Source organism: Dasypus novemcinctus, chromosome 10 (genome assembly GCF_030445035.2).
Source record: "Dasypus novemcinctus isolate mDasNov1 chromosome 10, mDasNov1.1.hap2, whole genome shotgun sequence".
NCBI lineage: Eukaryota > Metazoa > Chordata > Mammalia > Cingulata > Dasypodidae > Dasypus > Dasypus novemcinctus.
In genome coordinates this window covers 76,298,549-76,323,002 of record NC_080682.1, presented here as the reverse complement: position 1 = coordinate 76,323,002, position 24,454 = coordinate 76,298,549, and the positions used below count along the sequence as shown (strand labels likewise).

At 54.1% G+C, this 24,454-nt stretch overlaps 2 protein-coding genes across 7 annotated transcripts in view; both read right to left on the bottom strand.

Annotated features, from left to right (window-relative positions):
• Positions 1-11,712: 11,712 nt before the first annotated feature.
• On the bottom strand, positions 11,713-14,725 carry KCNJ11 (potassium inwardly rectifying channel subfamily J member 11). Its single transcript, XM_004463960.2, has one exon. The coding sequence runs from the start codon at positions 14,041-14,043 to the stop codon at positions 12,871-12,873; it is 1,173 nt and encodes a 390-aa protein (XP_004464017.1). The 5' UTR covers positions 14,044-14,725; the 3' UTR covers positions 11,713-12,870.
• Positions 14,726-17,835: 3,110 nt separating this feature from the next.
• ABCC8 (ATP binding cassette subfamily C member 8) overlaps positions 17,836-24,454 on the bottom strand; it is a 75,602-nt gene continuing 68,983 nt past the window's right edge. For 4 of the 6 annotated variants that reach the window (XM_058305673.2, XM_058305674.2, XM_071218160.1 and 1 more), the window contains 10 exons: positions 23,418-23,520; positions 22,748-22,861; positions 22,251-22,371; positions 21,987-22,117; positions 20,938-21,016; positions 20,620-20,728; positions 20,128-20,231; positions 19,116-19,249; positions 18,576-18,638; positions 17,836-18,095 (listed from right to left, as the gene is read on the bottom strand). In XM_058305673.2, the coding sequence (XP_058161656.1) occupies positions 17,958-18,095; positions 18,576-18,638; positions 19,116-19,249; positions 20,128-20,231; positions 20,620-20,728; positions 20,938-21,016; positions 21,987-22,117; positions 22,251-22,371; positions 22,748-22,861; positions 23,418-23,520 (1,096 nt within the window). In that variant the 3' untranslated portion in view covers positions 17,836-17,957. Of the gene's footprint in view, positions 18,096-18,575; positions 18,639-19,115; positions 19,294-20,127; positions 20,232-20,619; positions 20,729-20,937; positions 21,017-21,986; positions 22,118-22,250; positions 22,372-22,747; positions 22,862-23,417; positions 23,521-24,454 lie in introns of all 6 variants that reach the window. The other 2 variants (XM_071218159.1, XM_071218158.1) reach the window with 2 other exon arrangements.

The following is a 24,454-nucleotide window of genomic DNA, read 5'->3' as shown; positions in this document are numbered from 1 at the left end:
GGATTAGTGATAATTCTTCTCAAAATACTTGGTAGAATTCACCTGCGAAGCCATCTGGTCCTGGACTTTTCTTCTTAGGGAGATTTTTGATGATTGACTCAATCTCTTTAAATGTGATTGGTTTGTTAAGTTCTTATATTTCTTGTAGCACCAGTGTTAGTTGAGCAATTCTAGGAATTTGTACTTTTCATTTAGGTGGTCTAATTGGTTGGCATACAGTTTTTCATTACATTCTCTTAAGAACCTTTTCAATTATGTGGGGTCAGTTGTAATGTCACCCCTTTCATTTCTAATTTCATTTTTTTACATCTTCTTTCTTTTTTCTTTGTTAGTCTAGCTAGAGGTTTGTCAATTTTATTGATCTTCTCAAAGAATCACCTCTTGGATTTGTCAATTTTCTCTATTTTTTTTTTTTTGTTCCAATTACATTTAGATCTGCTCTAATCTTTATTATTTCTTTCTTTCTGCTTGCTTTGGAAATGGTCTGCTGTTCTTCACTTAGATCTTTGATTTTAGCTCTCTCTTCTTTTTTAATGTAGGTATTTAGGGGTATAAATTTCCCTCTCAGGACTGCCTTAGCTGCATATCACAAGGTTTGATAAGTTGTGTTCTCATTTTCATTTGTCTTAATATATTTAATAATTTCACTTACAATTTCTTCTTTGACTGACTGATTATTTAAGAGTGTGTTGTTCAGCCTCCACACATTTGCAAATTTACCTCTTTCCCATCTATTATTTATTTCCAGTTTTATTCCATTATGATCTGAGAAGGCGCTTTGTTTAATTTCAGTCTTTTTATATTTATTGAGACTTGCACTGTAACCTAACATGTGGTCTATCCTGGAGAAAAATCCATGTGCACTCGAGCTCTGATTTTGTTCAACATTCTGTATATATCTGTTGGGTCTAACTCATTTATCATATTCAAGTTCTCTGTTTCCTTGTTGCTTTTCTGTCTAGTTGTTCTATGTAAGGATCTGAGTAGTGTGTTGAAGTCTCCAACTATTGTAGAGATGTCTATTTCTCCTTTCAGTTTTGCCAGTTTGCCTCATGTATTTTAGGGCACCCACATTAGGTGCATAGATATTTATGACTATTATTTCTTCTTAGTGGGTTGTCCCTTTTATTAATATCTAATGGCCTTCCAAATCTTTTTTGCAATTAAAGTCTGTTTTGTCTCATATTAGTATAACTACTCCCGCTTTTTTTTTTTTTTTTGTCATTGTTTGCATGGAGTATCTTTTTCCAACCTTTTACTTTCAGCCAGTTTGTATCCCTGGGTCTAAAGTGAGTCTCAAGGAGGCAACATATAGATGCTTCATGTTTTTTTTTAATCCATTCTATTAGCCTATATCTTTTGATTGGGGAGTTTAATCCATTCACATTCAATGATATTATTGTAAATGCATTATTTATTCCATGATTTTATTCTTTGTTTTTGATTCGTTATATCTTATTTTCATATGTCTTTTTATTCTTTTGGTTATTGTTTCTGCTATTCTTTCTTCTTTTTTTAAAATTTTTTTTTATTATTTTTATTTAATTCCCTTCCCCTCCCCCAGTTGTCTGTTTTCTGTGTCTTTCTGCTGCGTCTTGTTTCTTTGTCTGCTTCTGTTGTCATCAGCGGCACGGGAAGTGTGGGCAGCGCCATTCCTGGGCAGGGCGCCCTCTTTCGCGCTGGGCGGCTCTCCTTACGGGGCGCACTCCGCGGGGGACACCCCTGCGTGGCAGGGCACTCCCTGCGTGCATCAGCACTGCGCATGGGCCAGCTCCACACAGGTCAAGGAGGCCCGGGGTTTGAACCGCGGACCTCCCATGTGGTAGACGACTGCCCCAACCACTGGGCCAAAGTCCGTTTCCCTATTCTTTCTTCTATATCTCCTCCAAACTTCTCTCTCCTGTCTTTTTCTTTTAGACTTAAGGCTTCCTTTATTTCCTGTAAAGGTGGATTCTTTTTTATGAACTCTCTTAGTTTCTGTTTGTTTGTGAATATTTTAAACTCGCCTTCATATATGAAGGACAATTTTGCTGGATAAAGAATTCTCAGCTGGCAGTTTTTCTCTTTCAGTATCCTAATTGTATCATACCACTGTCTTCTCACCTCCCTGGTTTCTGATGAGAAACCTGCATTAAATCTTACTGAGTGTCCGTTGTATGTGATGGTTTGCTTCTCCCTTGCTGCTCTCAAAATATTCTCTTTATCTTTGACGTTTGACATTCTGAGTACTATGTGTCTTGGAGTAGGTCTATTTAGATTTATTTTCATTGGGATACGCTGAGCTTCTTGGACATATAAGTTCATTTCTTTTGTAAGAGTTGGGAAATTTTTAGGTATTATTTCCTTAAATACTCTTTCTTTCCCCTTTCCCTTCTCTTCTCCTTCTGCAACTCCCATGACATATATGTTGTTGCATTTCATGTTATCATTCAATTCCTTGAGCTCCTGTTCAATTTTTTCCATCCTTTTCTCTCTCTGTTCTTTTCTTTCTTCCATTTCAGTTGTTCTGTCTTTGTTATCACTTATTCTTTCTTTCTTTTTTTTTTAAAAGATTTATTATTTGTTCCCCCCCCTGCTGCTTGCTTGCTGTCTGCTCTCTGTGTCCATTTACTGCACGTTCTTCTGTGTCTGTTTGTCTCCCTTTGTTGCATCATCTTGCTGTGCCAGCTCTCTGTGGGCGCAGCCATCAGCTATCCACAGGTGTGGGCCAGCTTGCCTTCACAGGAGACCCTGGGATGTGAACCCAGGGCCTCCCATATGGTAGACAAGAGCCCAGTCAATTGAGCCACAGCTTCTTCCCTCTTATCCTTTCTTTGACCACTACGAGTCTGCTGTTGTATGCCTCTAATGTGTTTTTTTTCCTAATGTGTTTTTTATTTCACCTATTGTGTCTTCCATTCCCATGAGTCCTATTCAGGTTTTCAAATTCTCCCTTGTGCTTGCTCAGTGTCTTCTTGATGTCATTTATCTCTTTAGCCATATTGTCTTTGAACTCATTAATTTAATTTTGGAAATTTGTATGAATCTCATTGATTAGTTGTGTCAAACCCTGTGTCTCTTCTGGAACTTTGATATTTTCCTTTTCTTGGCCATGTCTTCTATTTTCTTAGTATGGCTTATAATTATTTGCTGATGTCCAGGCATCTGATTAGGATGGTGAGTTTTACTCGGATGCTCAATTTCTCTCTCCTTTGTAGGGATTTAGTGGTTGTAGGCTGCATGTTACTGCTGTTCTTTAATTCTTGGTTCAACCTGTTCTGGGTCTTTGGGACTGATCTTGTTAGTTGCTCAAAATGGGACACTGGACCTAGTAATGGGTTGCAGACCTGCTTCCTAGGGCCTCAGGGAGAGTGACTATAAAGGTCAGAAAAAGCCTCTCTTACTTAAGTTTTCTCACATGCCCTTCCTTGTTCTGCCAGTACCTGGTGCTGTTCAGCAGGCCTCTCGGTTTAAAGTCTGGTTGGAGGGTGTTTGCTGCAACACAAATCAGATCATTGTGATAGGGGATCCTGCCTGGAGGCTAAGAGCCTCCTTCACACTTTCTCAGAGGCAGCTCTCCAACCTTCGATGGCAGCCCCCTCCCCTTTCCTGGGTAGGAAATAATTCCACTCCCTTCTGGGTCCTCAACAACCAGTCCCTGTTGGTAGAGGGGGAGATTGACAGGGTCAGATCTCTTTAGTCCCTTGCTAGTTTCCAAGGCAAACAATGGCCTAGTCCCACCTGGCCTGGAAGGGCTTGTGGGACACAGCAGACCACATTTGTGGGTCAAAACCTGAGTCTGCTTTAAGCTGTGTCCCTCTCTCTCCCCTTTCCTGGGGAGGTGGATCCTTGGGGCCCCCTTTGTCTGTAGCCATTGGCTTGAGGTCTGAGAATTCAAAAGTGCCTGTAGTGTCAGGGAGGTTGTCAGCAGTAGCAGCTGCCACTTTTTACACCCAGTTTTGCCATCGCAATTCTTTTCCTTTGTCCCTCTCTCCTGTGGGCTGTGTCCAGCCTTCCCAAGTACCCTAATCCTAGAAGATTTTTTCCCAGGCCATTTCTGCCTGTCCTTTAGCTATTTTTCTGGAAGAGAAGACAGTCCCATGTCTTTCTAGTTCACCGTCTTCCCAGAAGTCTCTTTATCTTTTTTCAGTATTAAAATAATGCTGGCCTCACAGAATGAATTAGGAAGTATTTCCTCTTCTTCTATCTCTAGAAGAGATTGTAAAGAAATTAAATAATTTCTTCCTTAAATGCTGGGTAGAATTCTTCATGAAACCATCTGGGTCTGGTGCTTTCTCTTTTGGGAGGTTTTTACTTACTGATTAAATTTCTTTAATAGATGGAGAAATATTCAGATGATCTCTTTCTCCCATGTGGGTTTTGGTAGTCTTTGTCTTTTAAAGAATTGGTCCATTTTATCAATTTTATCAAATTTGTGGACATAAAGAATTGTTCATAACATTACTTTTATATCCTTTTATTTTATTTTTTTAAAATTTCTCACTCCTTCCCACACCCCACCCCAGTTGTTTGTTCTCTGTGTCCATTTACTGCATGTTCTTCTTTGTCTGCTTCTGTTGTTGTCAGCGGCATGGGAATCTGTGTTTCTTTTTGTTGCGTCATCTTGTTGTATCAGCTTTCCATGTGTGTGGTGCTATTCCTGGGCAGGCTGAACTTCCTTTCGCGCTGGGCGGCTCTCCTTACAGGGTTCACTCCTTGCACGTGGGGCTCCCCTATGCAGGGACACCCCTGTGTAGCTCGGCACTCCTTGCGCACATCAGCACTGTGCATGGGCCAGTTCCACACGGGTCAAGCAGGCCCAGGTTTGAACCGTGGACCTCCCATGTGGTAGGTGGACGCCTTAACCACTGGGCCAAGTCTGCTTCCCCTTTTATATTCTTTTAATGCACATGGGATCAGTAGTGGTTTCATTTCTGATGTTAGTTATATCTTCTTACCTTTTTTTTTCTTGGTTATTCTGGCTAGTGGTTTATTTATATTGATCTTTCCTAAGAATCAGTTTTTGGTTTTGTTAATTTTCTCTATTGATTTCCTGTTTTCAATTTCATTGTTTTCTGCTTCAATTTTTATTATTTCTTTTCTTCTGCTTGCTTTAGGCTTAAAATTTCCTAAAGTAGATGCTTAGATTTTTTTTTTAAAGATTTATTTTTTAATTTATTTCTCTTCCCTCCCCCACCCCCACCCTAGTTGTCTGCTCTCTGTGTCCATTCGCTCTGTGTTCTTCTGTGTCCGCTTCTATTCTTGTCAGTGGCACTCGGAATCTGCATCTCATTTTGTTGTGTCATCTTGCTGCGTCAGTTCTCTGTGTGTGCAGCACCATTCCTTGGCAGGCTGCACTTTTATTCGCACTGGGCAGTTCTCCTTACAGGGCACACTCCTTGTGTGTGGGGCTCCCCTACACGGGGGACACCCCTGCATGGCATGGCACTCCTTGTGCGCATCAGCACTATGTGTGAGCCAGCTCATCACACGGGTCAGGAGGCCCTGGATTTGAACCTTGGACCTCCCGTGTGGTAGGCGGATGCCCTATCTGTTGGGCCAAATCTGCTTCCCAGAAGCCCAGTAACCTGATTGTTACTAGAAGGGTATTTCAAGGATTTAAATCAGTAAGTTGATTGAATCTATGGTTGATTAACTCTAGAGTTAACTGCCTTCAACAATGAGAGAAGTCTCATCCAATCAGTTGAAAATCTTAAAGGGAGAAGTGACTTCAGCAGTCAGAAGGAAGAATTTCCATTTGTACTTCAGTCAGCCAGCTTCTCCTGGGGAATTCATTGAAAACCTTCATTGGAATTCCCAGCTTGCAGCCTGCCCTATGGAATTTGGACTGGGGCATCGCCATAGTCATGTGAGCTCATTCCGATAATAAATCTCATAATATTTATATTACATTATACATACATACATATATTCTGTGGTTCTGTTTCCCTGGAGACCCTGACTAACACACTCCCTTCAAGAGAATCTGTAAAGGAGTGTAGTTAGCCCATTTGCTCCAGCTTCAGCATCTCTGGAATCATCTGCAGTATTTGAGCAATGACATGCTCTCCCTGTCATTTGTCTGAGCAAAGGAGGAATCTTTGCTTTGGAGTGGCCAAGACTTTCTCAAAGCTGCATTTTAGTCTGAATCTTTTCCTACCCAATCCTCCTTCCTTCCTCCTCTCCCTTCACAGTTGTCATACCTGCATCATGTTCCGATGGCTTTTCCCACCTACTTCGGCACGGTCTCCTCTTTATCTTTCATAGGCATTAACCCCAAAAAATCTCTTGCACTTCTAACTCTGTCTTGCATTCTGCTTACCAGAAGACCTGAGCTGACAAAAAAGGGACTGAAGAATTATTATGAGGGAAATTGTGCATTCATGGCTTATTCAGGGAGGAGGTACAACTGGAAGGACATTGGCAAGTCTTACACACAGGGACAGATAGCACATTGTGTACAATTTCCAGCAGAGACCACAGGGTTTCTCAGAGAATGCATAAATAACTGAAATTACTTTTCCTGATGACTCAGGCTGCTCTTCTTGATAGCCTCCTGCCAATCAGCTTACCCAAGGAAAGGACACAATACTTCACGTTTCCAGACAGCAGCCTTTTTCCATTTTAAACTCTCTGCCTTCATTTAAAATTCTCCCCTTACCTCTTTGTTCAGAGGGATCGATCTATATATGCCTGTTTATTAAGAAAGGTTTTCAGCTGCATTTTAATTAAATATCTTTGAGTTTTGACTCATTCTGGGTCTTGGGACTAGAAAATGATGGAGCTTAGATTTTTTCTTTAAAATGATTTCAAACTTACAGGACAGCTGCAAAAACAATGCAAAACCCAAAAAGAGAACTCAAGCATACCTAGATCCACCAATCCTCAAACTGAGCCACATTTGCCATATCATTCCATCCATCTATCCATCTATCCATCTATCCATTATCCAGCTATCATCTATCTATCTATCTATCTATCTATCTATCTATCTATCTATCTATCTATCTCTATCATTTGTCTATTTTCTAGACCTTTAAGAGTGGGTTGTAAATAGTATCATGTATTGAATTCAACCATCATTGTCTCCTCAGTCACTCCCTTTCTAAATCGTGGAACCAAATATACAACACAAACCCACCCATCCCTACCACCCCCAAGCATACCATCCATTGGGCTAAATAGTATAATGTTGCACTACCTTCACCACCACCCATTACCAGAACTGTCCCATCACCCCAAACAGAAACTCTACATCCACCATGCAACAATTCCCAGTCTCCCTGTCTATCCCCACCCCATAACCTCTACTCTACTCTCTGTCTCTATGACCTGCATGTTCTAGCCATTTCAGATAAGTGGACTCATACAGTATCCATCCCCCTGGTTCTGACACACTGCACTCAACATGATATCCTCAAGGGTCACCCATAACCATGCAATAGTTTAATCTTAAAGTGTTGGAGAGATGGAGCAGGGGTCTTATCTAATGGTGGAAGCTCATGATCTCTACCCCATAAAAAAGACAGGGCTGCCTTCTACAACCTGGCCCACACCAGAGTTTCTATCTCCAAGGCCAGAGAGCCCTACAGTACATTTCATCTACCTGAGAGACACCAGCCAAGCAATCCACAGGTGTCATCAGTGCAGTGTCCTGTCCCGGGATTCAGGCCGCATTCAATGTCTGAAAAGATGGGCATGTTGGATATATGTATAAGCTTTAGAGAGAAAAGAAACTAACATAGTGGGGACCTACTATGTACCAGGTGCTCCATAGCCAGAGTTTTACTTAATCTCTCAACATCCTGATGGAGCTCAGATTTCTTAATCAATATCCCATACTACCAGAGAAGGCTCCAAGAAGAGGGCATGGCTGGAGCTGGGCTATAAAGGATGAGCTGGAGTGTTAGATATGGAGGAGAGAGCTTGCTACATACAGTTCTTAGTGTGTTCTTAGGGGAGGCTCTGTCAGTTGGTGTTTGGCCTTTGCCTTGTTTTCTGTAGCTGAACTAAGGTGACTGGGGCCATTCCTAGTTAGACATAAGTGTGGGAACCTTATCTAGGACAGAGGTTGACAGGGCCATGGAGGGTCTCATGCCAGGTGACGAACATGGTTAAGGTACAGCATGGTTCTGAGTGTGGACTGCAAAGAATACCACTGCATGAAGGGAAAATATATGACTAATGTATAAAAAGGTCAACTTGAGCCTGCGAGCTGAAAAAAGCTTCTGGTACAGCAGACATGTTGCTTCTCCCGGTGTAGGGAATAAACCATGCAGTGCTTGTATCACCTGTTCAGTTCATTGGCATCAGCAGCTGGAAGGAACCAAGGTCAAGGGAAAGACATTAGTTTCCACTCCTGTACCCAGGTTAGACATTTTAGGCAGCCAGTCTCTAACATCACTCCAGAGCTGGGCCTGTACAGAGTGGAAAACAGAAAAGGGTATAGGAAGCAATTGTTTCTGTTCCCATGAAGATATCCAGTGTCCCAGGTGGATGGACCTGGCAGGCCAATAACCTAGATTCTGGTGCAGCCCATTCTCTGTTCTCTGTTCTAACTTCAAGGCCACTGTTCTTCCTTCCCCTAGCTCCTGTCATGCTGGAATAGATGACTTGTTCTCCAGACCTGTCCCAGTTTGGGGTCAACATGACCTTGCTATGCAGAATTCATGTTTTCTCCCCCTAAGTTTTCTGTGCATCTTGGTACAAGATGGGGTGTCTGATACTTGGACCTGCAGAGACCTTAGAGGCCCTGGAGAGCCCAGACACCTCTGGGATCCAGGGCTGCTCTACTTCTGTGACAGCAAGCTGACATTGTCCCTAGAAAGGAGGTTGTTGGGGAGGAGCAGGGCAGCACTGGAAGGATGCCAGCTGTGGAGAGTAAAGGGATCCCGGGGAGGTTGGATGAGTCCTCGCCAGCAGAACTGCCAGAGGTGCACGCTAGAGGGTCACATATGGGCCTTACAGGGACACTGGCTGGAGACACCAATCCACAGACGTTAGTCCTGGGCAGGTTTTCAGGATGGCTAGTGGGCTAGTTTTTTCAGACTAGCAACTCAGAATCACTATAGGAAGAGGATATCCTGGTTTCCTCTCCCCTGCTGAGCTCAGGACTGAGGCCCAGGACACATATCACCTAATCTGGTGTGAGTTAGGGGCAGGCATGGGTGGCAGATGTATACCACGAGGCTGCATTTCCACCTCATGGGCTGGGGGGAGTCTGGAAACAAGGACCCCAAACCTCCTGCAAGAAGGGGGAGGATGGTGGGTTCATCATGCAAAGGGGTGAGAGAAAGTCTCCATGAGGTCCCTCTGACTCCTTGGGTGTTTTGGACATAATTTAGACTGTCCCCCAGCAGAACCTGCTATTAGTCTCAAATTTGGGACCTCAGAGAGGCTCAGGAGGTTCCCTGGTTATTATCCATTCCCTCCTGCTCTTGGAGAAAATTATTAATATCTTCCTGTGGTGGACTTGACACTTAGAGAAAGGTGGCAACCCTAGGTAAAGCTGGAGCTCAGGCCAGTGGGGTCGTGTGGCAGGGGGAAAGGAGCAGGGCTTTAGCATTGGACAGACTCAGGTCCAAAGCTAGAGCCCTCTGTTTAACAGGCATGAGATCTGAGCCGATGGGCTTTTGATCCTGTTTCCTCATCTATAAGCTCGGAGACTGGAGCCTCCCTCACAGTACTGGACCACACTGACATACGCTACCTCCCTGGCCCTTCCGGTGGGGCCTGGAGTGGAGCCAGCGCTGCACACAGGGTACGGCCTAGCTCAGACTGCTTCATCTGCTCTCATGCGATGACCCATGCGGTTTTGGTGGCAGAAGGTCCAAAACAAAATTCTCATCTTTCCTGCTGAGATGAGCCTTTGCTCATGGGTGCTTCCTTGTCCAGTTAAGGCCAGTGCCTTAAAGAAGGGGTAGCACCATCAGTGGGGAAAAAAATCGCAGGGGTGTCAAGGAGGGCTTGGGGCAGCTGCCCTTCATGGCTGGAGCATTCCAGCTTCTCCTCCGAGTTAAGCCTTAAGGCTGGGGGTGGAAAGCGTAGGATCAGTGGCCCGGATTTTCTGAAATAAGTAGGTCTTCCCGTTAGCCAGAAGGTGGCGCTGAGCACTCAGTTCTATGGCCTAAGGCTCCTGTCACCAGCTGCTTAAGGTCTGGGGGCCAAGGAGGTTTTTCCTGATGGAGCCCCAAGGATGGTCTGCGGAGGGGCTCCTCGTTAGTAAGCCTCGCCCCTCCCTTGGCCCAACAGCCAGGCATGGCCCTCAAAAGTATGGGCTGACCTTGAGCAGCTTCTCGCCACTCTCCCTCTAGGCCAGAAACGGCCTGCTCAGCATGGAAGGAAGCACGACACCTGGGCCCTCTGTGGGTGAAGGGACAGGGCAGCTCAGAGCTCCGAACAGCAGCCACCTCCTGGCCCACAGGCTCTGCGTCTGGACCAGCCTAGGACACCAGCCCTGGCTTGTTGCCCCACCCACCCTTCATTCATTCATTCATTGATTCATTGATTCATTGATTCAGCACTCTACTCAGTGTTAGGCACAGTGCTGAATCAGACACAGTCCCTGAACTCCAGGAGCCACAGGTTTGGGGAGCAAGACCCATAAACCCAGGCAAAAGGAGAGTGCCCACCAGAGCAGAGGAGGGACGGACCATCGCAATCCAGAAGAATCAGGGAAGGCTTCAAGGGGGCATCCCTTGGCCTGGACGTTTATGGCTTTCAACAGGAAGAGTTGAGGCCTGGGCGGTCCAGACAGTGGGAATGGCATACGCAAAGGCCTGGGGGGAAGAAGGTCATTGTTATGTGATGGGGGGGGGGGATGTGCAGCAGCCAGGGAAGTGGGGGGTGCACAGGGTCCTGGCAAGACAACAGCGGCCTGTCAGCCTGGAAAGGCAGCACAGCCCCAAATGCCTTGACGCAGAGGTAATGCGGAAACTACTGAAGGAGCTCGACCTGGGGGAATGACGGCCAGCATTTTAATAAGAACACTCTGGTGGCCGCACAGCAGAGGGACTGCAGGGGGCGAGACTGCAGACAAGGGGATCAGGCAGCCAGTGTTGCCACAGCACCCGTGATCAGTCTGAGCTGGGAGGGGGCACTGCAGAGAAAGTACGAGACCAGGCAAAGAAACTCCTCCCTGAGGGAAGATTTTTGAATAGACTTTCTCCCTTAACATTTGCTTGGCCAGTTTTTTCATGTGGCTGATCTGACTGCAGTCACAGTGGTTAACATTTATTGAACACTTACTATGGACCAGGCACTTAAGCATTTTACATATGGTTTTTCACTTACTTCCCCCCAAAGTTTGATGAGGTAGATACTATTAGGAATGCCATTTTAAAAATGAGGAAACTGAGGCACAGAGAGGTTGTTACTTGACTGAGGTCTGGTAGCCAGAGCCAGTGCTGACCCAGGCAGGTAGCTCAGCACTCTTGCTCTGCTCACTACACCGATGTCCCTCCTCTCTTCCTGAGTACCCAGCCTGGAGGCAGGGCCCAGGGCTGGAAGCCCAATGGCCACCCAAAGACTGGGATGGCCAGAAGGGGATGAGGCAGAAGGGGAAAAGTCCCCGTAAGCTGGATGAAGAGGGGCCAGCCCCAGGTCTCTTCCTGGGCCTCCCCACTGGGCCCACAATACCTCTTAATTGGGGGGACAGCTGCCAGCCCCCATCCTCCCTGTCCACCAGCATGCTCGCTGTACTGTCTCTGTCTTCCCAGCAAGAACAGCTCGGAGTTTAGATCACAAAGGGGAGGCTTTATTGACAAGAGAAGGTGGAATTCTGGGCAAGTATCCAGAGCACTGTCCCAGGAGTCCAGGCTCAAGGTCAAACCCATCAGGACCAAGGGCTTGCTCACCTTAGGGACCTCGCTCACCCCCACCATCCTGGACTTTCCAACACCTCCTTTTCCAGCAACCTGAAGACCCCCCAGAGCCTGCACACACAGAGAGGGGGGCAGCCACAGAGTTCAGGGTGAGGCCTGCAGTGTGTGCGTGGCAGGTCCCAGGACCTCCTCTCTTCAGTATCTGTCTGCTTGGCCTGTCATCATCTGCAGCGGTTGCCGTGGCGGTTGCCCCAGCCTGCCGCAGCCTCCCAGGGTTGGGGACAGAATGGGAGCAGGCAGGCCCAGCAGCCTCAACCCATGGAACTCTCACTGTAGAAGGTTAAGGTTGGGGCCAAGGGTGAGAGGCACGGGGCCCCATCTCTTCTTCCCTGCACATAAGCAGGGCTCGGAAAAGCTGGGCCTCCTCAGGTCGTTTCCCCCTTCTGCCTTCCCCCCACTGGCCTCCCCCTGCCCCTGGCGGGAAGCAGTCAGCCTCAGCCTGCCCCCACCTGCGTAGGCTCCACAGCACCAAAGCTCTAGGCAGGACGTGCTCCCTCCTCGGCTGTCCTCCCAGGCCAGCCCACCCACTTTTCCAGGGACCATGGGGGAACTGGGGCCTGACAGCTGCGTCTCTTTGGGCCACAGAATTAAGAGCAGCAGACCCCTGGCCTGAGGACTGTTCTTCCCCAGGCACCTGCGCGGCTGCTTGTCCGTCAGCTGTGGGGGCTCAGCACTGGCTGGAGACCCAGCTCTAGGGCCTGGCCCCTTCCACAGCCTGCCCAGCCTTGGGTGGGGGAGGGGAGAGGGGATGCCAGTCAGTCCTGAACCGGGACTGGGAGGAACAGGGACAAAAATAACACAGTACAGGCTCCTACTGAGGCCAGAAATAGCATAGTGACAAGTGCCTTGTAACACGGTGGGCGAGCAGCAAGGGGGAGGCTGAGCTGAGGGGGGCGCAGCCTCGCAGCAGGTCCTGGTCCGGCCGAGGGGCCCCACGACGTCCACTCTACGTACCATACCACACTGCTCGTGCGCACACAGGTGCGTGTGGGGCGCGAGGAACCGCGGCTCAGCACAGGGAATCTGGAGAGATGCTAAACCTGGGTTTGGTCTTGGCCGCGGCCACACTGCGCTTGCGCAGGGGCCCACGGGCGGAGGCGAGGGGCAGGGCTTCCAGCAAGCTGCGGTCGTCATCGAGCTGGTGGGCGGTGCAGAGCGGCGTGGGCACTTGGACGGTGTTGCCAAACTTGGAGTAGTCCACAGAGTAGCGGCCGTCCTCCTCGGCCACAATGGGCACGAAGCGCTGGCCCCACAGGATCTCGTCAGCCAGGTAGGAGGTGCGGGCCTGGGTGGTGATGCCCGTGGTTTCCACCACGCCTTCCAGGATGACGATGATCTCGAGGTCCTGGTGGTGGTGCAGGTCGCTGGGCGCCAGGTCGTAGAGCGGGCTGTTGCTGTCGATGACGTGGTAGATGATGAGGGGGGCCACGAGGAAGATGCTGTTGCCGCCCACGCCGTTCTCCATGGGGATGTCCACCTGGTGAAGGGGAACCACCTCGCCCTCGGGGCTGGTGGTCTTGCGCACCACCTGCATGTGAATGGTGGCGCTGATGATCATGCTCTTGCGGAGGTCGCCCACCCGCAGCATGAAGCAGAGGCGGCCCTGCCGCAGCGCGATGACGGCGTGCTTGCTGAAGATGAGCGTCTCGGCGCGCCGGTGCGCCTGCGCCGTCTTCATGAAGATGCAGCCCAGCATGATGGCGTTGATCATGAGCCCCACGATGTTCTGCACAATGAGGATGAGGATGGCCAGTGGGCACTCTTCAGTCACCATGCGCCCGCCAAAACCGATGGTCACCTGGACCTCAATGGAGAAAAGGAAGGCGGAGGAGAAGGAGTGGATGCTGGTGACGCAGGGCACAGGGGCACTCTCGCTGGCGGCCAGGTCGCCGTGGGCAAAGGCAATGAGCCACCAGGCTATGGCGAAGAGCAGCCAGCTGCACAGGAAGGACATGGTGAAGATGAGCAGCGTGTGCGGCCACTTGAGGTCCACCAGGGTGGTGAAAACATCCTGCAGGAAGCGGCCCTGCTCGCGGATGTTCTTGTGCGCCACGTTGCAGTTGCCGTTCTTGGACACGAAGCGGGCCCGCCGCTCGCGGGCGTGGTACCGCGGCTCCGCGGGGTCCTCTGCCAGCCGCGTCAGCACGTACTCCTCCGGGATGATGCCCTTGCGGGACAGCATGGCTCCGGCAGCCCCCAGGAAGGGGCTTCCCCCATGAGGAGTGCCCCAGTCTGGCCTAGGGCCCCAGAGTGGGCCTCACTCTGGGGTCTCCTCCCCGAGCACCCTCTCACCTTGGGACCACCCTCAGCTGCGCTGGCCTCACTTCTAAGATGCCTTCACCCCAGGCTCTTCCCTGCCTCTACCTGGACACCGTCTTCCTTCTCTGTGCCGGCCTCACACCTCAGCCCACACGTCTCTGTCCCACCGTGCCTTCTCCCTGCGTCCCCCTGGGTCTCAGCTCACCAGCTGAAAGTGCTGGGGCCTCCCTCTAAGAGCCCCCTCTCCCCACCCAGCCTTCTTTCTCAGTCGGCTTCTCCCACCCCCGAATGCATCACCTCTGGATCTTACCAATTACCCAGACTTCACCCAGCCCCTACCGGGTATCCTGCCTCCGCTCCAAGTTCCAGCTTCATGGCCAGATTACTCCAGTCTCACCTCCAGGTGTGTGTCCTATTTTCCCCCGGAAGCACCCAGCCGCTTTTCGGATCCCGCACTAATTCTTGCCCTCTCTCTCGGGGCCCTGTGCCCGCTCCACCCTGCTCGGCTCAACTCCGGATCCCCTCGCCCCCTGCGCGACCTGTCCAGGCTCACTCCGCGTCTCCGCCTCCCGGCTCCCCGCCGCCCGCACGCCCGCACGGCCGCGCGCGCCCCCGCCCGGCGCTCGGTCCCCGCCCGGCCGCCGCGGCACCTGCTCCTGCTGCTCAGGCCGGGGCCGCCTCCTCCCCGCCCCCTCCCGCCCCGGCGCCCTGGCAGCCCGAGGTCTCCCCGTGCGGCGCCAGGTCTGGCTAGGTCGGGCGAAAGATGCGAAGTGGGGGTCCGGGGCCGCCAGGGGGAGCCCGGCCTTTGCCTGAGCGGGATCTGGGGGCGGGCACACGCGCAAGTCCCGCCCGCCTCCTCCAGCCTGTCTGGCCTCGGGTCTTTATTTGCCCAATGGGAGGGGACGTTCCAGGTTGTTCCTGCCGGAGCTCCGCGAAGTTGGGAGGGAGGGGGAGAGCAGGCTCACCGCTCCGTGACCTGCGCTCCCAGGCTGGGGACCTCAGCCGCCGTCGCCCCGGCTCCCATCCCCCAATTTTCCCTTCTGAATTAACCGCCTCTAGGGCAGAGCTAGACTCTGCGGGATCCAGGGGAAGGGAGACCCCAGAGGCTGTGTCACGGATCCGGGGGCCACGGAGAGGTTAGGTGGGCACAGGACTTCCCAACGGATCCTCCTTCCCTTTGGAGGATGCTCTTAGGTTTTTCTAGGTCATAGACCCTTTAAGAATCCGATGAAAGCCACCGCCTAGCTCTTCAAAAAACAAAACTGAAAACAACAAACAACAAAACAAAGCAACACAAACAAAACAACAACAAAAACCATAATAAGTGTAGGAGCACAGTTTACAGGGGATACTGGATGGTTCCATCCTCTCAGCCAGGATCCCCCCTGCCCCGCACCACGTTTTAAAGAGAGGTTTAGCATCCAGACAATGGACTCTTGCTGTCCTCCTCCTCACACCCGCAGCCCCTGGGCCTGAGCGGCTGTGTTAGGGCCGCCTGGGGCACTGAGGAGCCCCCCATGGCCCCATCGTGGGCTGTGTTTCTATTGCAGCATCAGCCTGGGCTCCAGGTGAGTGTCCCCATTGCCCCCTGGGAGGGGAAGCCTTCTAAGTCTCTGCTGTGAGACATGGATGACCCCGCCCCTTCCCTGGGGTTCAGATCCTTGTGAAGGGAACCCTGGCCTCTATGTGGCCATGGTGGAATGGGGGATAGAGGCAGGGCCTGGAAAGACAGGGGCAGGGGGATGTGGGCCACAGTGGGGCAGGGTCTGACCTTCATATTGAGTTTTGCTTTTTCTCTCCCTTACCAACCTGCAGGCAGAGTAAACATGCCAATCAGAGTAAACATGCTCTTGGGCTATATTAACAGAGGTGTAGCTCCAAGAGCAGGGAGGGGAAAGTAGGATGAGCAGAGTGGGGAACTCAAGGAGTCAGGGTTACATGAGAAACCTCTGAGGCAATTCTAGCTGTTTGTGAGTATCAAAAAAAGAGCCTTGGAGGTTCCTCCAGGGATTTGGCCACTATTGCAAATGATCTTTGAGCCAAAGAAGGACAGACTAGTAGCTTTCTTTGGTTCAAAGGATAGAACCAGGACACTGGGTGGAGCAGAGGCACGCTTTGATGTCACTTACGGAAGAGTCAGTTCTACTAACCAGGGATGACCGACATCAAGCATGTTGTAGGAGGGTTTGGAGGTCCCTGCATGACTTCAGCAGCGTGGGCCCTGCCCTGCTCCTCCTCCTTCCCTCCAATCCTGGGCAAGGCTGGTCCTCCTCCTTGTTCCTCAGCTCTGCTCTCGGTTGGCCCCCCAGTGGGGGAAGCCACTGGGCCCCAGAGGCATCTTGGAGCTGCAAAGGCCAGGCCCTGTCTGGAGTGCACAGCCACGGCCTGCCCCACCTGAAGCTCTCAGCCTCCCCCTCTACTCCATCCTGCACCTGCTCATCCTCACCTCCTCCAAACCCTGCGTTTGCCAGGACCATGCTCAAAATCCTTCTCCAGATCCCTTTTGTCCATAGGTTTATAGCAAACTTCTTATCCTGGCATTCGGGGCTCCCTATGATCGTGCCCCTCCTGCTGCCCTTGCCTCCCCTCCGTCTTCTTGGACAACCAGCACCTCTAACTCGCTCCCACCGACATTCGTCAGCTCCTGCTGCCCCCAGCCTTGGAGCCTTTTTCTCTACTCCTGCCTATCAAATTCCTACTCCTCCCATGGTCCAACTCCAATCCTGCCTCTCCCAGGCAGCCTGCCAGGCTTTCCAGAATTCTCCCTTTCTGAGCTCCTCTGGCTCTTGGGCCCTCCTCCAGTGACCACTGGGTTTTCCTTACATTGTATAAGAAGGAGGCAGGTCTAAGACTCTGGGGTCTGCACCCCGGGACCTGGTACAGCCGACACTGAAGGCCATATGTAAATGATAGTATAATCACATGGAAATGAGCACCTGCTGTCCCTTGGTTGAGGCAGGTGTGCACTCCTGTTTCAGGATGCAGACGGAGTGTGAAGGCAGCTGCTGTTTTGGTCTCCTCAGTGTCTCCCAGCAATCACCTGGGCAACTTGTGGTTTATGCACTTTCCTCTCCCTCTGAAGAACCCCCGCTCCCACTCCTGAGTGCCCCTGCTTGGGGGGCCAGGGTGGGGACAGGTGCTCCAGGCCTAGCCAGTCAATGTGGCCCATCCCTCTGGCCACAGGCGTTGGGGAGGCATGGGCATGTGGCCAAGTTGGCCCTTGGAGACTTTTGCTGGAATTATTGGGAAAGAGCATCTTTTTTCCTCTGGGGTTGCTGAGAGGACAGGATGTAGGCTGGGGCTGCTAGTGGCCATCCCTCATCAGGGAGGAAGAGGAACCCAGAAGTGGAGAACATGCCTAGTGACAACACCTGGATCCAGGTGTGCATGAAGTGCTTCCCCTCCTGACCCTTTCGGGGACATATGACAATAAACTCCTGAGTTGGGCTCCTCCTTTTGCAACTGAAATAGTGCTAACTCAGGGTATACAGTCCCCATAATTTTAACCCACCAGTGAGAGTGAGAAGGAAGGGGATCAAGCTTGTGGGGATCTGCTGCCTTATCCGATAAGAGCTTCACAGCAACTCTCTGACCCTTGAGGCACAGATAAAGCAGGATGCTTTTGTCCCAGATCTGCCTGATGTCAAAGCCGTCTTTAGCTCCACTGCACCCACGGCTCTCGCCAGCCTCTGCCCGGCAGAGCCAAGGCCTCCAGTAGGAAATAACCAATCTCTTTATTTACAAGTGATTTACAGTCAGAAAACCCAGGCTGGGGTAGTGGAAGGGGGCAGAGGAGGGTGGCGTGGGAGCGGGAGATGGCACTCGGGCATTGGCAGGTCACTTGTCTGCACGGACAAAGGAGGCGAAGACGCTGTCCTTCCGGCTGAGCAGCTCCTCTGGCTTGTCCAGCTCGAGGATGGCGCCTCGCTTCAGGACCATCACCAGGTCGGCGCTCAGGATGGTGTGCACGCGGTGCTGGGCGGGGCGGGAGGGGCTGGTCAGGGGCCCGGCCAGCCCAAGGGCTCTCCTGCAGCTTGGAGGAGGCACCCCGCGGCCAGAATGGCTGTGGTGCCCGCCCTTGACTCCAAGCCCTCCACTCGCTAGTTCCACCCCTTCCCTCAGCAAGTCCCAGCTCTGCTCCCACTTCCAGGTCTCGAGACTCCGAGGGGACCTCCCTGGCAACCCCCAACCGCCACTCCCCGTGGAGCAGTAACCCTAGCTCAGGGGGCTTTGGGATGGGGCTGGGGCCTTGGAAGCTGGAGAGAGAGGGGAGGTCTGAGGGCAGTGCAGGTGCGAAGGGCCCTGCAGCCCAGGCTCCCTGCAGCCCTCCACGCTCCTTGCCCTGCTCTGCAGCTCCAGGTCTTCCCTGGTGGGCAGGGGCTGCCGCACTGATGACAGCCCCGGGAGGCGCTCCTCTCCCCAGGTGTCCCCCGCCCTCAGCCACGGGCCCCTCACCGCGATGGTGACCACGGTGCGGTCTGCGAAGGCCGTCATCACCACCTTCTGGAGGATGTTCTCCTGCCAAACGAGGGCGGCAGCTGTTGCCCCACTCGCCCAGTGGAGGGAGTCTGGCCTGGCTTTGAGGGTGGGAGGCCCCCATCCTAGCTGCACTCCCCACCTCGGGCTAGCCTCAGGCCCCATGGCACTGACCCGGATCCCAGCATTCAGCGCACGTGTGTGGGGGTGACGGGTGTGCCATCTGGGGGGTCTCCGAGTGCTATGGGTAGGGGTGTAGGGCTGTGTGTGGGGTGTGGCGGATGGCGGGTGTGAAGTGTGTGTGGATCTGTGTGCGGCTCGGGTGTGGGTGTGGAGATGAGCATGCTGGAAGACAGGATGGAGTCAGGCGTCCCCCAGCCCTCATGTCTTTTCTGACGCAAATGACCCTTGACAGGAAAGACAACTTGAGGCTCAGGATGACTTTGCGTGACCGCCTCCCTAGGACCCTGGCAATACCCTCCCCAAGCCGTGGGCCCCACGGGTGTGCCCAGGACCCACCGTGGCCATGTCGATGGAGGCCGTGGCCTCGTCCATGATGAAGATGCTGGTCTTCCTCGCGAAGGCCCGGGCCAGGCACAACAGCTGCCTCTGGCCCTGGCTGAAATTCTCCCCGCCTTCTGTGATGATGGCATCTGAAACAGCCCCAGAGGGGCAGCAGGGCTGCGCTGAGCCTGTGCTGAGAGCGGGGCAGATGGTGTGGCTTGGGAGGGGTCTGGAAATGTGTGGTAGGGTGTGTGGGTGTGCACCGGTGAGTACAGGTGTGGGCAGAGTTGTCACACCTCACCCAGCTCCCCGGCACCATTTGCGTGGACCGCAGTGAGAGTGGCGCCCCCTCGAGTTGTGCACTGCTGGGGTCTCGGGCAGTCCTGGGGTGTGGGCCTAGGATGTGGGTGTGCCACATGCTCGTGGGCCTTGGTGGGGCCTCGCTGGGTGATTTTCTGAGGTCAAGACTTGGCCAGCCCCCACCAGCCCAGGAGTTGCAGCAAATATTCATGGCTCTGCCCATTGCTCAGGTGGGGCAGTCTTCCAGGTAGCCTCGCAGAGTGCCCTGAGCCTGTGACTTCCCAGCCTGGCCTCTCCGACCCCAGGGCAGGGGATGCTGTGATGTCTGCCACACGCCAGAACTGAGGTCCCTCCTGGTGGCTGCGGGTAGATGAGGGGTGCCTGCCACCCAGTCAGGGGGGCCGAGTGTGTGTGGAGCGGATGGTGAAGATATCACCACCATAGGGAGACCTGCAATCTCTGCTCCATCCTACCATCCCTGCTGAGTTGCAGCAGGGGCCAGGCTCTGAACTATTGAGCTGTGTGACCTGGGGCAAGCTACTTGACCTCTCTGGCCCCTATATGAATAGAGGTTGAACTAAATGGTCTCTGGAGTCCTGCCAGGCACCAGAGTCCAAACCCTGGGCACACCTAGGCCCCCGGTGTGAGGCTTCCCCCCCGCAGGCCTTATGGGGCCCAGCAGGGAGCTGCAGCACAACCAGGCCCGCTGCTCAGTGGAGGCAGTTACCCAGGCCTCCCGGCAGCGCCTTCACCACCAGCTTCAGCTGGGCGATCTCCAGGGCCTCCCACAGCGTGCTGTCAGAGCACTTCTTCTCTGGGTCCAGGTTAAATCTGGAGGGTGACACAAAGGCCCATCAGGGAGGGGAATAGAGTCCCAGCTCCACCCAGGGGACTCCCAGGGGGCAAGGCTGTGAAGGGAGCAGGGACTGAGAATGGATGGACTTGGAGGGTCTGGCTGGGAAGGGAACACTGAGGTGGTGGCAGGGGGTCATACCTGTCGGTTGGGGTACCCTGCCTAGGCCTCAGGGGAAGGAGAAGGGCACAAGGGCAAAACGGGGCTCCTTGGAAGAACTAGCGCCAGCTCCCAGTGCCCGGAGCGCAGCAGGGCTGCTTCCCAGGGAGAGGGGCTCTCCTGACCTCCCTGCCCCTCTCCTCTTCTGCCTGCCCCACAGCTGATGGAGCTGAGCTGAGGACGGGGTGCCGGGGTGCCGGGGCTCACCGGATGGTGCCGCTGAAGAGGACAGGGTCCTGTAGGATGATGGAGAGGCGCGAGCGCAGGGTGTGCAGTGGCAACTTGGCGATGTCAATGCCGTCAATGATGATGCGCCCTGCGGGGTGACGACGTCACGGGGGGGGTACCGCTGGCAGGAAGGGGTCTGGGGGGCGGTCCGTGCTGGGGCGTGGGTCCCCGTGAGGACGCAGGGGCAGGCAGTGACTGAGGTCCCATCTGGTGGCTGCGGGTAGATGAGGGGTGCCTGCCGCCCAGCCAGGGGGGCCGAGCGTGTGTGGAGGGGGTGGTCAAGAAGGCCGGGCTCACCTTCGAACATGTCCACCATGCGGAAGAAGGCGAGAGAGAAGGAGGACTTCCCGCTGCCCGTGCGGCCACAGATGCCAATCTGGAAAGAGAGAAGCAGGTGCGCTGCGGGGGCGCTGGGGACTGCTGGGCGGGAGAGGCTACCCCCCTATTCCCAGCTCCAAGGGCACGAGCAAGTGCGGAGGTCATAGCACCTCTTCTTGTCCTGGATTTTGGGCCAGTGCTGAGCCCCAAGGCTGAGCTAGTTTCCCGCTGCGGGCCCAGGGGTGGTCCCCACGGGGACCTGTGGGCGTGTGCAGGGTACGGATGGGCTGTGCCTGGACCTTGGTGTGGGTCTGGGGGTGCCTGGTACTTGGCTGCAGGGGTGAGGCGGGGCAGGAGAGGGCATGGGTGTGCAGGGATGTGCCTGGGTGCCCTGCATTATGCTGCAGCCATCTCTGTCCCCATTGCTTCTGGCCCTTTGGTACCAACAGAAATTAAAGAAGGACCAATACAGGGACGTAGTGACATAGAAGGACGGAAGCAGCAGGGGCAGATGGAGGAGACAGAGGTAGGGACAGAGGTAAGTCCACAGGTCAGAGAGAGTGAGGCTGACAGCCACAGACCAGACAGGGAGACAGAGGCAGGGGCGTGGCCGAGTCGGGGGCAGGGGGAGGACACAGAGTCCTGGGGGCCCGGGCAGCCCCCCTCTCTGCCCCAGGGCCCCTGCTCTCAGGCTCATCTGGGGCCCCTGCTCTCAGGCTCAGGGACAGCCCTAACCATTCGCAGGCAGGGTAGGCCCTGACAAAGCCTCGGTCAGCAGGAGAGCCTCAGCGTCCTCTCCAGGGAGGACCAGGGAGGAGGCAGGACCTTGAGGGAGAGGGAGAGGGAGAGGAGGGGAGAGGCGGGGGGGCGCAGAGGGCGAGCCTTGTCAGTGCGATGGGCCCAGGGCCCCAGGCTGGGGGCTGAGTGGGCCCCTGGAGAGCCCGCGGGGCTGCGGCTGCCTGGCCTGTGCCCTGCGCCTCTCGCTGCCCTCGCGCAGTCGCGGGCGAGGCGCGGTGCCGCCGCCTGACCTTCTGTCCTGGGGAGATGAGGGCATTGACGTGCTTGAGCACGGGCTTCAGGGAGCTGTCGTAGCGCACACTCAGGTTCTGGATCTGGATCTTCCCTTGGTCTGGCCAGTTCTTGGGGATCAGCGATGGTGCTAGGGGCAGGGCTGGGGGTCAGCTAGTGCCCGGGAGTGTCACCCCGCCCCAGCCCTCCCAGGATCACCCCCCATCCTCGGCCCTCCCCTCCTCTGGGCCCTGCCCCCCGAGGCCTCTCCCAGAGCCCCTCACCCAGCAGCCCCTCGTAGCTCTCCGCCTCGGTTTTCAGGAGCCCGTGGATCCGTTTCACTGCCCCCAGCTGGATCTCCATGTCCGCCAGGTTCCTCACCATCCAGTTCAGGTAGTTGGACACCTGTGGGCACAATGGGGCACGGGCGGCAAGCAATCCAGCCGGGTCTGTGGTCACTCAGCCCGGGCCCCTGCCACCAGGCTCTTCTCACAGCTCGGGGAGGGGCCGGGGGTCCCGGCTGCCCTGTGCTGCCCTTTGCCACCCACCAGCTGGCTGGAAGCAGCGGGGCCATCACGGCGACTCTGGCTCCTCGCCTGCACCTCTCTGGGCCTGGGGCCGGGGTGGAGAGGCAGGGACCTGCCGGTCAGCCCGCAGGGTGCCCCTGGCAGCAGCCTCAGATCAGCGCAGTAGGGTCTGGGGAATGTGTCGGTTGGGGAGGGGGCGCTGGGAGTCCCTGAGCGCTGGTTCTGACCCCTGCCCCAGCCCGCTGCGCACTCACCATGAGGGCGTAGGTGAGGCCCAGGCCCACCAGGCCGGCTGAGAGCTCCCTGTGCAGGGAGTTGGAGATGGAGGTCACGGCCGCGATGAGAACCACGCATGCGCCAATGTACTCCTGAGAGGGGAGAGGAGCTGGCCTGGGCACTCAGGGGTTGGAACCGCAGGGACCCCAGCCCACCTCAGCCCACTCCCAGGACACAGAGCGGCTCAGCCAAGACTGCCCCAGCACCCCCGACCCACAGACACCTCGTCAGACCACACGGGGGGCCTCAGAAGGCCGCAGCCCCCGTGAGGCACAACGGGCTCACACACCAGAACACACAGGCCCCAGCTGCTGGCTCACACGGGTGCACTGTATACGTGTGTCGTATATGACCCACCCCGGACACACCCGACAGAGTTCAACACACAACTGTTCTTGTGGTTGGCACACACCCCGGATACGCAAACTCCCAAGCAGTGATACGGGCCCAGCGGGCCCAGGGCAGACACTGGAAGGCCCACAAGAGCAGGGCGAGGCAGGAGGGCCCAGTGCCACCCTGTGGATCCCAGAAGCCGGGGGTCCCTTCCCCTCGGCCCTCCCTTTGGTGCATGTTTGGCCTTGCCCTGGCTGCCCACCCCTCTCCGAAGCCCCTGTTCTGGGGCCTGGGGTCGAGGTGGGCGGCACTTGCCATGCGGACTTCGAGCCATCTGTTGGCCGCCGTGAGGAAGAGGGAGGCGATATTGTTGGAGTCCGTGTATTCGAGGAGCTTCTGCTGGAACCGGGCCTCATACCTGGAGGAGGGTGAGGAGGGTCTGAGGGAACAGCACTGGTCCACATAGCCCCTGGACTCTCCCGCCCACAGAGGGGGCACCGCGGCCTCGCCAGCCCCTCGCAGGCCGTCCCTGCCACCCCCTGCATGCTCTTCCTCTCTGGAATGCCCGCTCAGCAACTTCCTACAATTCAAACTGGTCCAGAGGCCCGTCTCCTCCAGACTCTTGGTTTTCATCTCAAGTCTGTTCTTCCCTCTAGATCTTTCCCATTACATTACAGGGCACCTCCATTTGTCCAGCTGCTCAGGCCAGAAACCTAGAAACCATCCTGGGTTCACATCCAGGGCATCAGTTGGTCTACCTCCAAAGGAGCTCTTGGCTCTGCCCACCCCTCTCCAGCTTCCTGCCCACCACCAACTCTCCCCTGCACTATGGCACCAGCTTCCTAATTGGTCTACCTGTTATCTCCAAAGAGCAGGCAGCAGCATCTTTCTAAATCCTGAAGTGCACCATCTCTCTCCCTGACAACATATCCATGGCCTCCATTGCTTTTAGGATAAAGGACTTTCTCTGCATGAGCTGGCGATGCCAGCCTTGCCAGCCGTCTCCACAAGCCCCCTCACTCCCTCTATTGCAGCTACCCCAGCCTTGTTCAGTTGCGGGACGATAACGAGTTCTTCCCACCCCAGGGTCTGTGTACCTGCTATTCCTGCTGCCTGGAATGCTTTATCCCCTGCTCTCCACAAGACTGGCTCCTCCTCTGAGAGGCTTTCCCTGGCCACTCCTTGCCTCAAGAGGCCTCCCCTATGACTTGCTCACTCTGCAGCCTGCTTTCTTCCTAGCCTCTAGCTGTTTTGCTTCTTTTATTTAGTTGTCTATGATCCGTCGCCTTCACTAGACTGTAAGCTCTACGAGGACCGAGACCTTGGCTGTTGGTTCACCAGGGCATCCTTTG